Source organism: Mus musculus, chromosome X (genome assembly GCF_000001635.26).
Source record: "Mus musculus strain C57BL/6J chromosome X, GRCm38.p6 C57BL/6J".
NCBI classification, from domain to species: domain Eukaryota; kingdom Metazoa; phylum Chordata; class Mammalia; order Rodentia; family Muridae; genus Mus; species Mus musculus.
The window spans coordinates 73,669,774-73,683,271 of record NC_000086.7 but is presented as its reverse complement, the minus strand read 5'-3'; the positions used below and the strand labels follow the sequence as shown (position 1 = coordinate 73,683,271).

Genomic DNA, 13,498 nt, shown 5'->3' with positions numbered 1-13,498 from the left:
CTTAAGCTCCACCCTCAGCCTTTCCAGACTCAGGACTCATGTGGTGAGTACTTCAGAAGTTTTAGCTCCAGGCCAGACTTTCTAGAACGGCAAAGTCCTGTGTCCATTTGCCAACCAGAGATCTCTACTTGGATGACATTTCCCAGACGACATGCCCAAAGCCCAATTGTCCCCATCACAGGACCTGGCAGCACCATTCTTCCTGTGGCTCAAGCCAAATCTCTGATGTTTTCATCTTGACTCCTCAATCCTGCATCATGTAGTCATCCACAGCCCCTTCTGGTCATGCCAGGAAAGAAGACCCCAAGCCAAAGAGTCTCCCCAACCCAGCTCCAGTGTCACTGGACAGGTCCAGATGCTGGCCTCTTGTTATCTGTGATCCTAGTGTGCCATTTACTTTTAGATCTTGGAAGGCCACTTGCACACAAACATACTTCTCTCTCTCTCTTGATCCACCTGCCTCAACATCTCAAGTTCCGGGCTTACAGGCATGAGCCATGGTGGTTGGTTTAGAAAAAATCTTGGAACAACTCATAGCTACAGCCTCGCTCTGCTGCATTTGTTCCTATTGAACTTACTGTCACCCCATGCTCTTCAGTCTAGAGGGTTGAGGCTTCCTTTCCTGCTCTATTTCCAGTTTCTGACATGGTACTAGGTACAGAATCCCTCAGAATGGGCTTTAGTGAATGCAAGGCTGGAGCTGGAGGAAGGTTCCCACACCTGCATCCCCACCTAATTCCTCTTCCAGAGAAGCAGAAACAGGAGCCAATTTTGGAAAATGAAGTGTTTTTATTGCTATGTTTGCAGTGGCTTTTTTAGCACAGTAAGAATGTCCCCAAAGGCTTGCACCCTTACCCAGCCCCACCTCTCTGGCTTAGTCCAGCTCTGTGTGAAGGAAGCCTTTCTAAGGGCTACTTGGCTGTTTCAGGCTTGATGGGACACAGATGTGGGTTTAAGCTGCTACACGGAAGACTTGAGATGTCGAAAGTACATCAGCCTTTTAGCTTGGAGGTGGGAGCCATGCCCAGGATCCCTTTCCCGGGCTTTGTCCATGGGAAATCCCTGCAATCCTGCCCAGGGAGCTGGGTGTGGGCAAGTCTGAGCATGTCAGGTGAGCAGACCCAGATTCCCTGGAACAGTGTTACAGCCTTCCGTCCCACAGACTTAGAGGCAAAGGAGCAGTGTGGGGACACCATTGAGGCTCCCACTTTCCCACTCCAGTCTCTGGCTGGAGACCATACAGAACATCCATACAACAGACTCATATATATACTCAACAGCCTGAAGCTTTTGTTTTGCCTATGAAAATTAAGTCTATAAATTCACACTCCTTGGCTAGGGTCAGAGAAGAAAGGTGAGGATGTGAAGGAAAGGAGTGGAAATGTGGAGATGGTGGGGGCTTTTTAGAAATATACAAGCAGAAGTCTCACTCTCAAGTTTTTCTTATAAAATGTGCAAAATATAAGCCTCCTTTGCCCAGAGGCTGTGTTTACTTCTGGTATTCACCTTCACTAAGGGATAAGAGATCTACAGACCTACACATACACACACATACACACACACACACACACACACACACAGAGGGGGGTGTGCACTCAGACCCAAGCTCACACAGTTAATATTGGTGGCAATTGGCGCAGGAACACAAAGTTCCATTGCTGACTGGCTCTCTAGCTTCTAGAATAGGGGTAGGAAGGGTCTAATTCAGCTGCAATATTCACATTGGTTCCACTGTCCCTCTCTTCTCCTCCTGTCCTACCTTATTTTCCCTCCTCTCCTGTTACCCAAGCTGCCACTGTTGTTTCTAGGGCAAAGGTATGTTACAGAGCAGAGCTTGGGAGGCAGGCAGGTGGGCTTGGCAAGGCTAGGAGATGGGTCCTGGGCACTGGAAAGAAGGAGAGGAGGTAGGGCCTGGAAGCAATGCAAATACCAGCTTAGTTGTGGGGTGGGGAGGAGAGGCATCTATTTTTGGTGGGTTGTGATATTTTTGGCGTTTTATTAAAAATGGAAAAAGTTATTTTTGTTAGCACTCATGGTGCTCCCTCCCCTCCCCCAGGCAGACCCCCAAACTGTCAAGGAAAGGCAAGCCCCCGGAGGGATGAGTGGGGGCTAAAGTTGGGGCTGCTATGGCTACCAAAGGATGAGCTGGTGATGTGAGCTGGGGGTGCCTGTTACATGACACTCTCCACCACGACGACCTTGCTGCTCTCGGACACGGGAGTCAGGGTGGTCAGGCCCCTGACATCTGCATCCTGAGCTCTGTATTCCAAGTGATGGAGGCCCCAGATAGGCTGGGTCAGGTGCTGCCATCGCTGTGGGAGAGGAGGGCATGTTGAACTTCCCATGGGTCACATGCAACTGCTTCCACTCTCTAGCTCCTACTATCTGCCACCAAGGCAGGTGTGCCTCCCTGTAGTGGGTTAAGTTGTCTTTGTGTGGAGCCAGGGAAGTGAGAGGTGGGTCTTGCCTCCTTGCTGCTACATGAGGTCATAATGGGTTAGCTTTCCTTCCATCTATTGCCCCCTCCAGTCTGAGCTGGCCATGCTTGTGAGCAATAGTCTGTTCCTTTGAGGAACAAGGTAGGTAGGGACCTTACCTCTGCCATGGTTCCTTTTGCCCTGAGGAGACAGCCCAGGAGGTGGAGGGGTACACATAGCATAGAAGAGAGTGCAAAGGCCCAGCCCATAGCTTCACCCCACCATGGGTACACGTAGGTGTTGTTGTAGACCAGTGGCTCGTAGTACACAATGTTGAAGATGAAGATGCCCTGTGGACACAGATGCCTGCGGTCACTGGTGCCTCACTACACCACACCACTTGCTTACTTCCCCAGCCTTACCATGCAGACCAATGGGGTGAAGAAGGACCAGCACCATTTCATCCAGGGGCAAGGTCGGTACCCAATCATACAGGCAATGTCATCCATGAAGCGGTCAGCTCCTGGAACAGGATGAGGTGGACAGGAAGGCTAGAATTGGAGACCATTTATCCCCATTCCACTCCACAATTTCTAACCCAGCCCTTCATTTTGACTTACCATAAACCCAAGCCACAACTACACACTCCCAAAAGGCTTGCCAAAGCAGGGTAGTGCCACTAGCTGAGTAGTAGTCAAATAGCTGGAAGACGTACATTCCACCCTGAGGAACAGAGTCAGGTCAGAGAAGATGGCCCATGGTTGGAAACTGACAGTAACCCACCTTACCCCCACTCACATCAGTCACCATGGAGAGATCGATGACAAAGCAGAGGGCGCAGCAGAGAGCAACGGAGATCTCCCTTTGGAAACGGAAGTAGTAGGAGGCCGGGAGGAGATCCAGGAGCCCGGTAATGAAGCCCTCCACACCTACAAACTGTGGCCAGGGTACCTCAGGCCCAGGTCCCCCATGTCCCCATGCACCTCTTGCCCAATGTGCCAAGTCCCCTGACCACCACCATCCCCTACCCCATTCCTGCCCTAGAGCTCCTGCAAACCTGGCTGTCCAGACCGAGCAGCAGCAGCATGAAGAAGAACAAGGCAGCCCAGAGTGGGGCCACAGGCATCAGTGTGACAGCCCGTGGGTAGGCAATGAAGGCTAGACCAGGCCCTGAGTGGAAAGATGCAGGGTGAGACTGGCCCTCAGCACCATCCTGAATATCCTAATGCTCAAGTCCTCCCTGTCCCCCAGATAATAAAATAATAAAAATCTGAGGACTGTTTGTGCCTTAGCATGGCTAAACCCACTGAGGTCCTATAGGCATCTCACATCAGAGTTCTGAAAGGCTGTGGTCCTTGGCAGCCCCACCCTGCATTAGCAGGATTCCTGACTCACTACCCTCCCTGGGCTCCAGCAGCCATGACAGTTGCTGGTTGTCCTGGGGTGACACAACAGAGCTGAAGGAGCATCTCCTTTATTCCTATCTGTAGCACCCAACAAACAGGATACACGCTGCAGTTCTGGGAGTGGATGACAGGGGGTCCCCAGCTCCAGAGAATTGTTTGTCTCAGCTGCAGAGAGCTAGCTAAACTCATGTGTCACACACACACACACCCTACAACAGAGTAGTTCTGCTCTGGAGGTTGGCCAAGGTCAAGCAGCTCACCTGATTCTGCCACCTTGGAGATATGCACACCCTGCTCTGTGGCCATGAAGCCCAGGATGGAGAAGACCACAAAGCCAGCAAAGAAGCTGGTCCCGCTGTTGATGAGTGCCAGGATGATGGCATCCCTGAGGGTGGAGGGACAGAATATTCTGGTTTAAGCAGTTCCACTGCTCCAGGGCAGGGCAAGACAGGGCAAGCAGAGCAGGGGCGGGTTCCTACTTGTAGCAGTTGTTGTTGAAGCGATTGTAGCTGCCTAGGGCTGTGAGGGCCCCCAGGCCTATGGCATAAGAGAAGAAAATCTGGGTCCCAGCATCTATCCATACCTGGAAGGGATGGGTCAAGAGAAGAGTCACAAGGGACCCTGTTCAACAACAGGCAGCATCTCCCAACCCTGTTGCCACAAACTACCTTTCCTCACCTGAGGGGACCCTAGCTTTGACCAGTCAGGCTTGAGATAGTAGATGATACCATCCAGGGCTCCAGGCAGCAGCACCCCTCGCACCAGCAGCACAACGAGGACCACGTAGGGGAATGTAGCAGTGAAGTACACGATCTGGGGGGCCAGGGTGCTCAGAGAGGCTCTGGATCCCTGATCCCCCTTAAGATGCCTCCTGCCTAAGCTTGGTGGCTGGTTCCCAGCGCTACTGTGAGCTCATAACGTGGGCAACAGTCATATCCCCAAATTGCAGTCATGCTCAGAATTTGATTAGGAAAGCCAGTAGCACTGATTCTATTCCTGAGTGAGGGACTACCCCCAGGGAAGCTAGGAGCCAGGCTGGACCCCATGCAGCCTCATAGCAGGCTCTAGTTAGCTATAAAAGGAGGGAAGAAACAGGGCCATAGCATTCCAAGGTGAGGGTCCCTAGGTGTATCTAACATCTAATGAAGGAAAGTTTGTTCCTATGGGGCATGCCTATATGGGGGTTGGAAGATATGGGGAGTATGGACACAGAAAACCCATGGCAATGTTACAATGAATTATAATAAGCACATATCCCTCAGAGCCCTGTGGTCCCAAACTCCAGATCATTCTTGGTAGGCTGCTGGGCTCCTTAGCAGTTAGGGACTCTAGCTGGGCAAGAGAAAGACAGAGTTGGGTTTGCAGCTTGGTGTTATTGCTAAAGAAAGAGGGAAGGAGGAAGGGAGGGAGGGAAGGAAGGAGGGAGGGAAGGAGGGAGGGAGGGAAACACTCAGCATTTAAGGACCCTGCTGTGAAGGAACCTTGATGCACTGGAGTTTGATCCTCCAGGGACCTGACCGTGTCACCTGGTTTAGCAATTTTAATGTGTTGGTTCATCTGTCTCTATAACCTGAGGAAACCTCTGAAGGAGTCTTCCTTGGGGGCCTGAGGATCACAGAGTTGAGAGTCCCCACAGGTCACGTTCACCCAGAGTGACAAAATTAACTTAAGCATCTAGCAAAGAGTAGGAAGAAACAGAAGGCGAGGCAGTAGAAGAGGAGGAAATGGAAAGGGCCAGGATGGGCAGTAGACACAGGGAAGGGTAGTTACTGTCTGGACCTTTCACTCTCAGTGGCTGAAGGTTATTGTTCCTGGAGGTGAAGATTGAAGAAGATGCCCACCAACAAGTGAGAGCAAAAGGTGTGAGTTTAGGAACCTGTCCTCTCTGTAGGTTTGAGCCTCAGTCTAGTCACCTCCTATTGTCATTGTGTCCCTTGCAGACAAGTACACCTCCCAGGTAATGTTGCCCCCACCCTACAATGCCCCCACTTGTACCTTTCCTGTTGACTTGACCCCCTTCCACACACAGAAGTAGACCAGCACCCAGCAGGCCAGCAGGCACAAGGTCACCTCCCAGTTGAGGGCTCCTGGAACCTCCAGCCCCGTGGAGAGCCTCAATACTTTGTTCCTAGGGTAGAGAAGAAAGGAAGGCACCTGAGGGTCATGTCAGCAAAGGGCACAGTGACTGGGATTTGCTTTGGAGTTGGCAGGTCCTCCCTTATCACAGCCCTAGGTCCAGGCCCTACCATCAGGTGTCTGGAGGACTACCCTGGGGTCATCATATTTACCCCAACCTTCTACAAATATGCAGTTTCAGCTCTGTAATGAGGTCAACATGAGAAGACAATAGCAAATGTCATGTTGCTATAGGAGCAATGTCTATTCAAGCCCCAAGACCAGCCTAGGCACTCCTGGAGGATGGGGACAGACAAAACCCAGGAGTGGTTGGTTGTTTTGCATCCTTGGCCATGTGCACCCAGGGCTTGACCACATATGGAAAGACCAAGGGATGAGAGAGGATGGGCTTGGCCCACAGGCACCTGACTCACTCCCAGAACTCGATGACAGGGGACCGGCGGTCAGCAAGCTGGTCACATGTGAGGTTGGCCAGGCTGGCATTGGCACAGTCTTCATGGCGGAAGATCTCCACACAGTCAGGAGTGTTCCAGGTGTGGCCACATGTAGCCCATGGCAAAGTGGTAGTAAAGGACTTGACCAGGTAATAGAAGCCCCAGGCCAGCACCATGATGTAGTAAGTGTTGCAGTAGAAGACAATCACCATGGAGGCATAGCCCAGACCTGAAGATGAATGAGTACTTTTACTCCTTCTGGGCTCCTCTGTGGCCATTTTCCTACCACCCACATTATCTCCCCTTCCAGAGTTGGCATTGATCCCTGATGAGTTCCTGACAGCAAGTTCCCTATATGCCTCCATCCCTCCCTCCATCTTCTCCCTCTTTTCATCCTGCCAGAGGCTTCTCCAAGCTTTTAAAGCCCTATTGTGTGTCCCAACTCTAGGCTACCTTTCCTGTCTGTCTGTCTCTGGCTAAGATTTGCCATGTTCTTCCACTATCTCTGTGCTTTAGCTCCTCCACCAAGCCCAGAGCTAAAGATAGCTCTTTCCTACCTATATAGTTACTACATCCTGTTGATTGTCTAGCTTCAAATGCTTGCTCCTTCCCAGGTTCCAGTACCACGATGCAGTCACAGAAGGCAAGTCTCCACCCCATGTTACCCAGTAGCCTCTATTATACATAAGCTGAGAGAGCTTTCTAGCAACCCGAGGAAGTGTGGAAAATACTCATCCCGTCAGAGGACAACCTTGGCAAATTGCTTCACCCCTTTGTGTCCAGCTTCTTCAAGGACAGTAGTAGGACCTCTGAGGTGAGTCAAGTGTGTCCAACAGGTCCTGTCCCTACGCTGTTTCTGTTCCATTCTTTCCCTTCGAAGCAAGCCTGTCCCCTAGTTCCTGACTCTTCAAATTAATTGTGTGATCTAGTATCCTGCAGACTCTCTCCTAAGCTCATGGGGGGGGGGGTAATTACCTACCCCCCAAGTCTAGTGCTCATTGAAGAAATCAAAAGACTTCTTCAAGTGGGTCACAGCCATACTGTGTTCCCTGGCCCTCATCCCAATAATTGAAAAATGGAGAATTGAGAGTTGGCCCATGGCGGCTCACCTTTGAATAGGGGACAGATGTTCCAGACATTGATGCTGCCGGCCTTCATGAACTGGCCCAATGAGATTTCCAGGAAGAAAATGGGGATTCCTCCAACCAGGGCAATCAGGACATAGGGAATAAGGAACACACCTGGAGGAGGAAGTGTGGAGTGGGCTCAGGATGCTTCCAAATCACCTCCTGCAGCAGGAGGGGACTTAACCCAAACCCATCAGCCAAGCTGTCTAGGCCTCACACCAGCCCAGACTCCAGAAGTCCTAGAAGGCCCAGACAGAGCCCCAGCTTCAGCTTGCACCCCAGTCCCGTGACTTCCCACTGAGTGAATCAGCACAAGGGTGGCCACTGACTCAGAGGCTCAACGTGAACAATCCCAGCAGATGAGCTCTAGGTCTGTTGAGAGGAGGCACAGCAGCAGTGTCTAGCCAGTGTTCCCTATACCATGGGGAGCCCTTGGCTCACTGAGTTCTGAGCCTATAGACACCTAGGGTGACATAGCAGGTATTGAAAACACACAGACTTATGCATACAGGCCATCTCTTGTGCCACACTTCTTTTTGGCAGGCAGCAGAACAGGAAAGAATGGCCAAGGTTTGTTCATATGTGCCAGGCTGGGTGCTCAGGCTTGGGGGCTTGTCAAACGGCAGTGAGCCCAACTACCCTGTACTTTGTAATCATGAGAGTCCCAGGAGGAAGCTGGGTAGGTGGCAATTCTCTGCTTATGGGGGTATTGGTGTAGGACAAAGAGAGACAAATCAAGGAAAGGGGCTGAGGCAGTATTCCAGCAATTATGTGGAGTGGTAGGAAGAGGGGAGAGCTGAGCAGCTGCAGCTCTGACCTATTCCTCTTTACTGCTCTCTAGGACCCTATCTGCACAGGATCAGCTTTCTCTGCTACTCAGTGACAGAGTTAATTGCAGTTTACTGGGCTCCTGCTCCCAGCATCCTTCTGTGTGTGACCTTGGACAGAGGCCTCCACTCTGGGACTCAGTTTCTCACCCATCACCCAGCTGCTTCAGTTCTCCAGAAATCCAGTGCTGCTTTGTAGTCCCAGGACAGACAAGCACCCACTACTGTTGCTAAGCTGGGCTTAGGCAACTGAGCATGGGATGTGCATGAAGCCTGTCTAGTGGCGGCGCCAGGCGGGCCAGGCCGCAGACATCCCAAGCCTGGCTCAAGCACCCAGTGTTCCAAGCCTGGGCCAGAGGGGAGGGGAGAGGAGAAAAGGGAGAAGAGGGAGGGTAGAGGAGAGTGTGGGGGAGGGACAGAGTGGCCCATTGTGTGTGTGTACGTATTCCTATGTGTACACGTGGGGGGGTCCACACAATGTGTCACTTGTGTGCCTGACCCATGAGGGCAACTAGGGCTCCTCACCTCCTAGAGCCCCCTCCATTGGGGGGCAGGGCTTCCCTTCCCACCTCAGTGGCCAATCACTCCCAGTTTGGACTGGAAGTCTGAGAGGCAGCCCCTCAGTTCATCTGGAAGCTACCCTTGATTGCCTCTCTTCCACACTGCCAGGCACATGACCGGTGAGGGGGGTGGAGGCCGCTGTGCTGGGTCACAGAACGCTTGGTTGGTGAGGGGGCACCATGGCCTCCACCCGCTTTGGGCGGGCCTCCCTACCCTCTGGACTTTGCCCCACTGCTCTGGTGGGCCTGTGGCAGGCTGGGGTTGGAATTGGTCCCTGATGAAAAGCCAGGATGCTCAGGGGCAAGGCACTCACCTCCGCCGTTCTTGTAGCACAGGTAGGGGAAGCGCCACACGTTACCGAGGCCCACGGCGAAGCCCACGCACGACATGATGAAGTCCATCTGGCGTGTCCAAGTCTCTCGCGGTGGCACTGCAAGGCGGCCGCCAGGCGCCCCCAGGCCCGCAGGGCCATCGCCCTTGGCTGGGGCACCGTCGGGCCCGGACACGATGAGAGGACCCTTCTTCTCGTCACCAGACACGCTATAGATACCGTTTTCAGCGCTCTTTTTCGCCATGGCCCCAGCGGGGCCGTGAGGCCGGGCCGGGGGTCGCGGCGCCTCGAGGGTGGCGGGCGGGCGAGGGGGCTCCGGTGGCACCTGGAGAGAGGGCCCCGAAAGCGCGGGCCCGCCCGGGGGCCTCGGGGGCGGCCGGGCCGGGGGACGGGGCGACGGGTGGGCGGGAGGGGTGCGGGACGGCGGGGGCGGCGCAGTCAGAAGCAGTCCACGAAGCACTTGAAAGTGAGCCTGAAGAATCTCATGTGTGTCGGGGGCCCGGGAGCGCGCGGGCGGCGGTGGAGCCTGGCCGGGCGGCGGCGGCTCCCGAGACTCCTGCCCGCGGCTCGGGCGGCGGTGGCGGCTGCAGCGAGGACTGCTCGCCCTGCCGGAGGCTCACCCTAGCGCGTCGCGGGTGGCATCGGAAGCCCACTGTCTGCAAGCGGCGGCCGGAGCAAGGGGCCTGAGGCCCGCGGCCCCGGCCCAGCCCCAAGTGGCTGTCCTGTTCGCTTGCGGCTCTCCTGGCGCTGGCGGCTCCGGTGGTCCCGGGTACGACTAGCCCCCTCCTTCCCGGCGGCGGCGGCTACAGCCGCTCTCCGGGCCGCGGCGGACTCAAAGACTCGCCTTGGCACTCCAACTGTCCCTCTCTTTCCCGACGCGACCCGCTGCTGCTTAAGAACCAACTCCCGGTGATGTCACTGTCGCCCCACCCCCACGACCCGACCGCTCCCCCCCTCCCCCTCCATCCCGCCCTCCCTGTCACTCCGCCTACCTCCTCCTCTAGAGGAGACGCTGCTCCAGTTGGGAGCAGGATGGCTGCTACCTGGGGCGCTGGCCAGCACTTTCTTTTCGTGGGCCGAACCTCCATTCGTTCCAGGATCACCTGGCTCAGGTCGGGTCAAAGTCCCCTCAGGTTTTTCTGAACCACCAGGAAAACGGAGTCTCTAGTTGACCTCCAGACATCCTTAGTCCTTCTCCCTTCTCTCCACTCTTTCTAGCCTGGAATCTCGTTTCCCGGTGGACCATCCTTCACCAAGGTTGTCCTGCCTGCCTAATGTTTCCTCTTCACTTCCCAATTAGGACCTAGGGAGAGTTGGATATCCAGGTGCAAAGTTTCTTGGTCCCTGCACCAAAGTAAGTGCCCTGTGCGATTGCCTTCTGAAGGACTGTCCCTGCGCTGGCCTGGAGTGTGTGTGTGTGTGTGGGGGGGGGGGGGGAATCGTCCTCCAAGAGTTCTGTGGAACTTTGCCAGAAGTACTGAGCTGTCTCAAGACATTTAGGCCTCCTCAAAGATACAGCCTGGAGGCTGAGGATCATGGTATCAGCTTTGTGTGTGATCAATTTCTGTTTGTCTCCAGAGTGGGCAAAGGGTAGCTTGCTTGGTCGAAGATCAGAGTTACAATTTGTCACCAAGGTACAGAAGGGGACTCCATGATAACTCACCTTTTGTCCACCTTTTGCCTGATGTGGGGGTGGGTAGGGCTTGTGATCTATAGATACTGGGGTAAGAATAGGGTGAGGCTGCCCCCTGGTGCCTGGTAGATGTACAGACCCTCCCTCTAAGCTCAGTAACCTGCCTGCTCAGGGACTTCTAGGCCTCTTCATCAGCAGAGCAGCTTCTTGGGAATTTTCCAAGGCCAACACTAGCCTGGGGTGGACTAGAAAGGTGAGGCGTGCCCATTTCAATCCCAAATTCCTTGATCTGATCAGACACCAAAGTCCCCAGATGGCTCATCCCATCAAGCTAAGCCCGCAGCCATCCGGCAGCTTTAGAAAGAAAAGCAGTTCCAGCCAGAGCCAGATTGAGCCTGATAGGTGAGGGAAGGAGGGGCAGCATCTCCACCCAGGCTATCAGGAAGATCTCTCTCTCTCTCTCTCTCTCTCTCTCTCTCTCTCTCTCTCTCTCTCGTGTGTGTGTGTGTGTGTGTGTATGTGTGTGTGTGTGTGTGTGTGTGTATTTGCTTGCTCATCACAAAACCCTAACTTGAGCCATGTTTGTTCCAGCATGGAACCAAAGTCCTCCTGGAGAAACAAAGGCCATAGAAGAGTTACTCATAGTTACTCATAGCACATATATCCTGGAAGATCTGGAGCCATCCAAGGAACAAGGAGAGGGGTCATTTAAGAGAAGAAAAAAGAGGATCCCAAGGAATGAGCACAAAGGACTCCATTGCAGTATAAAGATCTGCAAAGGAAAAGGAGCTGCTACAACAGTTATCTGGATGAGGTTGGGCAGAGTCCAGTCAATAGCAGGAAAATCAGGCTGTAGAAGTGGGAACTGGATATGGGTTCTATTGGGAATTTAAGATCCTGCTTGTCAGTGCCAGGAGTGGTGGCGCACGCATTTAAGCCCAGCACTCGGGAGGCAGAGGCAGGCAGATTTCTGAGTTTGAGGCCAGCCTGGTCTACAGAGTGAGTTCCAGGACAGCCAAGGCTACACAGAGAAACCCTGTCTTGAAAAAGCAAAAAAGCAAAAAAAAAAAAAAAAAAAGATCCTGCTTGTCCAGGGAGCTGGACTGGGAAACAAAGGACGTAGTAGGCTGAGAAACATGTGGGTGAGCTGATGGCACTTTGAGGAGATGGTCACTGCTGTGTGTGGGGAGGTTTGGAGTTCAAGAAGTCAAGACTGAGTGTAAGAGTGAGGGCATCCCTCCATCCTGGGCCTGTGATGAGCATCTGGGTGAAGAGGCCTGCGCCAACCCCAGGTACAGGAACATAAGGAAGTAGTATCATCTCCACGTAGGCACGAAGAGGTACTTTAAGGTATCAGTCACCCACACTTAGGCACCTGGGACTGCCACTGCTTTTCTGGGCTCAGAAGGTAGCCAGGGTGGAGGCAACTGGGAAACAGAAATCAAAGGTCATTAAGGATAACCAATGTGACCTTGAGGATTCCTGGGCCTTTACATCTCAGGGGCATAAGTTTGACAGGTCTCAAGACCTGATTCCATGGGATCCCACTTACCTCTTGTCTGGTAATGATACCACCTTCCAGCTCTCCCCCCCCTCCTCCCCAGTCTGTGGGTTACCCTAGATTCCCTGCAGCCAGTCTTTCCTGCAGCAGTTTTCTTACCTACCTCATCTTCTTAGGGCCTGAACCTCTCCATACTCTAATGACTAGCCCCAGGCTTAGGTCGCATGTTATGGTTTGTATATGCTCTGTCAAGAGAGTGGCACTATTACAAGGTGTGGCCTTATAGGAGTAGGTGTGTCACTGTGGGCATGGGCTTTAAGAGCCTCATCCTGGAAGTCAGTCTTCCACTAACAACCTTCAGATGAAGATGTAGAACTCTCAGCTTCTCCTGCACCATGTCTGCCTGGATGCTGCCTTGCTTCTGCCTTGATGATAATGGATTGAACCTCTGAACCTGTAAGCCAGTCCCAATTAAATGTTGTCCTTATAAGAGTTGCCTTGGTGATGGTATCTGTTCACAGCAGTAAAATCCTAACTAAGACATTGCACTTGCCCATCGACATCCTGCATTCATGTTGATTCTATTTCTTTACTGACTTTCAGTTGATGGTCAGGAGGCTAAAGAAGGAAGTACTGTAAACAACTGCCCTAATAGCTACCCATGAGCCATTTCCCAAGAAGCTAAAAAACAAAGTCAAACAGCCTCTGTGCCTATGGTGTGTGCTCCAACCCAGATAACTGTGGAAGTGTGTGCACTGATGGGGACAGTTTGTGTGTCTAGGGACAGTTCCTAGGAGATGTGGAACACTAGGGGGAACAAAGGCATTGGACTTTCCGATGCCGGGCAGGCTCTCTCCAGGGCGTGCTCCTGCTGGGGTGTCAGAGAAAGTGTAGTTGCTAGGAAGGAGCATGCTGGGACTCCCCAGGATCCCAGCTGATAGCTATTGGCTCTTCCCAACTAGCACTCATGAAGGCATTAAACTGTGCTGAGAACATCCATCTAGGAGTTGGGGTGGAAGCTGAGAACAGGCTGGGGTGAAGGCAGCAAGCTGGGAGAGTGCTGCCAAAGGTGATGGAGGATGGCAAGCAAGACTAAGGTTGGACCCAGTGTCTGCCCAGACCTGA

The 13,498-nt window shown here is 53.2% G+C and overlaps 1 protein-coding gene and 1 long non-coding RNA gene across 6 annotated transcripts; one reads left to right on the top strand and one right to left on the bottom strand.

Moving 5' to 3' along the window:
• Nucleotides 1-769: 769 nt before the first annotated feature.
• On the bottom strand, nucleotides 770-10,139 carry Slc6a8 (solute carrier family 6 (neurotransmitter transporter, creatine), member 8). 3 transcript variants are annotated; one of them, NM_133987.2, is made up of 13 exons: nucleotides 9,222-10,139; nucleotides 7,503-7,634; nucleotides 6,373-6,622; nucleotides 5,819-5,951; nucleotides 4,502-4,636; nucleotides 4,303-4,406; nucleotides 4,084-4,208; nucleotides 3,475-3,587; nucleotides 3,201-3,353; nucleotides 3,038-3,140; nucleotides 2,840-2,940; nucleotides 2,597-2,767; nucleotides 770-2,312 (listed from the first exon to the last, which is right to left on the bottom strand). In NM_133987.2, the coding sequence occupies exons 1-13, from the start codon at nucleotides 9,481-9,483 to the stop codon at nucleotides 2,172-2,174; spliced, it is 1,923 nt and encodes a 640-aa protein (NP_598748.1). In that variant the 5' UTR covers nucleotides 9,484-10,139; the 3' UTR covers nucleotides 770-2,171. The 3 variants fall into 3 exon arrangements, with proteins under 3 accessions (NP_598748.1, NP_001136281.1, NP_001136282.1); NM_001142809.1 differs by having other exon boundaries at nucleotides 3,216-3,353; NM_001142810.1 differs by having other exon boundaries at nucleotides 3,225-3,353.
• Nucleotides 8,970-12,865, top strand: Gm32261 (predicted gene, 32261). Of its 3 annotated transcripts, none has more exons than NR_166887.1 (3): nucleotides 8,970-9,243; nucleotides 10,540-10,593; nucleotides 11,464-12,865. It is a non-coding gene; the product is annotated as a predicted gene, 32261 (long non-coding RNA). The 3 variants fall into 3 exon arrangements; NR_166888.1 differs by having other exon boundaries at nucleotides 10,458-10,593; NR_166886.1 differs by lacking the exon at nucleotides 8,970-9,243 and adding an exon at nucleotides 10,221-10,351 and having other exon boundaries at nucleotides 10,458-10,593.
• Nucleotides 12,866-13,498: the final 633 nt, after the last annotated feature.

Excerpts from the sequence above, each read along its gene's own strand:
- Slc6a8 (NM_133987.2), bottom strand. The coding sequence starts at position 9,483 with ATGGCGAAAAAGAGCGCTGAAAACGGTATCTATAGCGTGTCTGGTGAC. Across the intron at positions 4,209-4,302 it reads TTCAACAACAACTGCTACAA|GGATGCCATCATCCTGGCAC; the intron begins GTAGGAACCCGC and ends CTCCACCCTCAG. Across the intron at positions 2,313-2,596 it reads CAAAAGGAACCATGGCAGAG|CGATGGCAGCACCTGACCCA; the intron begins GTAAGGTCCCTA and ends CCTCTCCCACAG.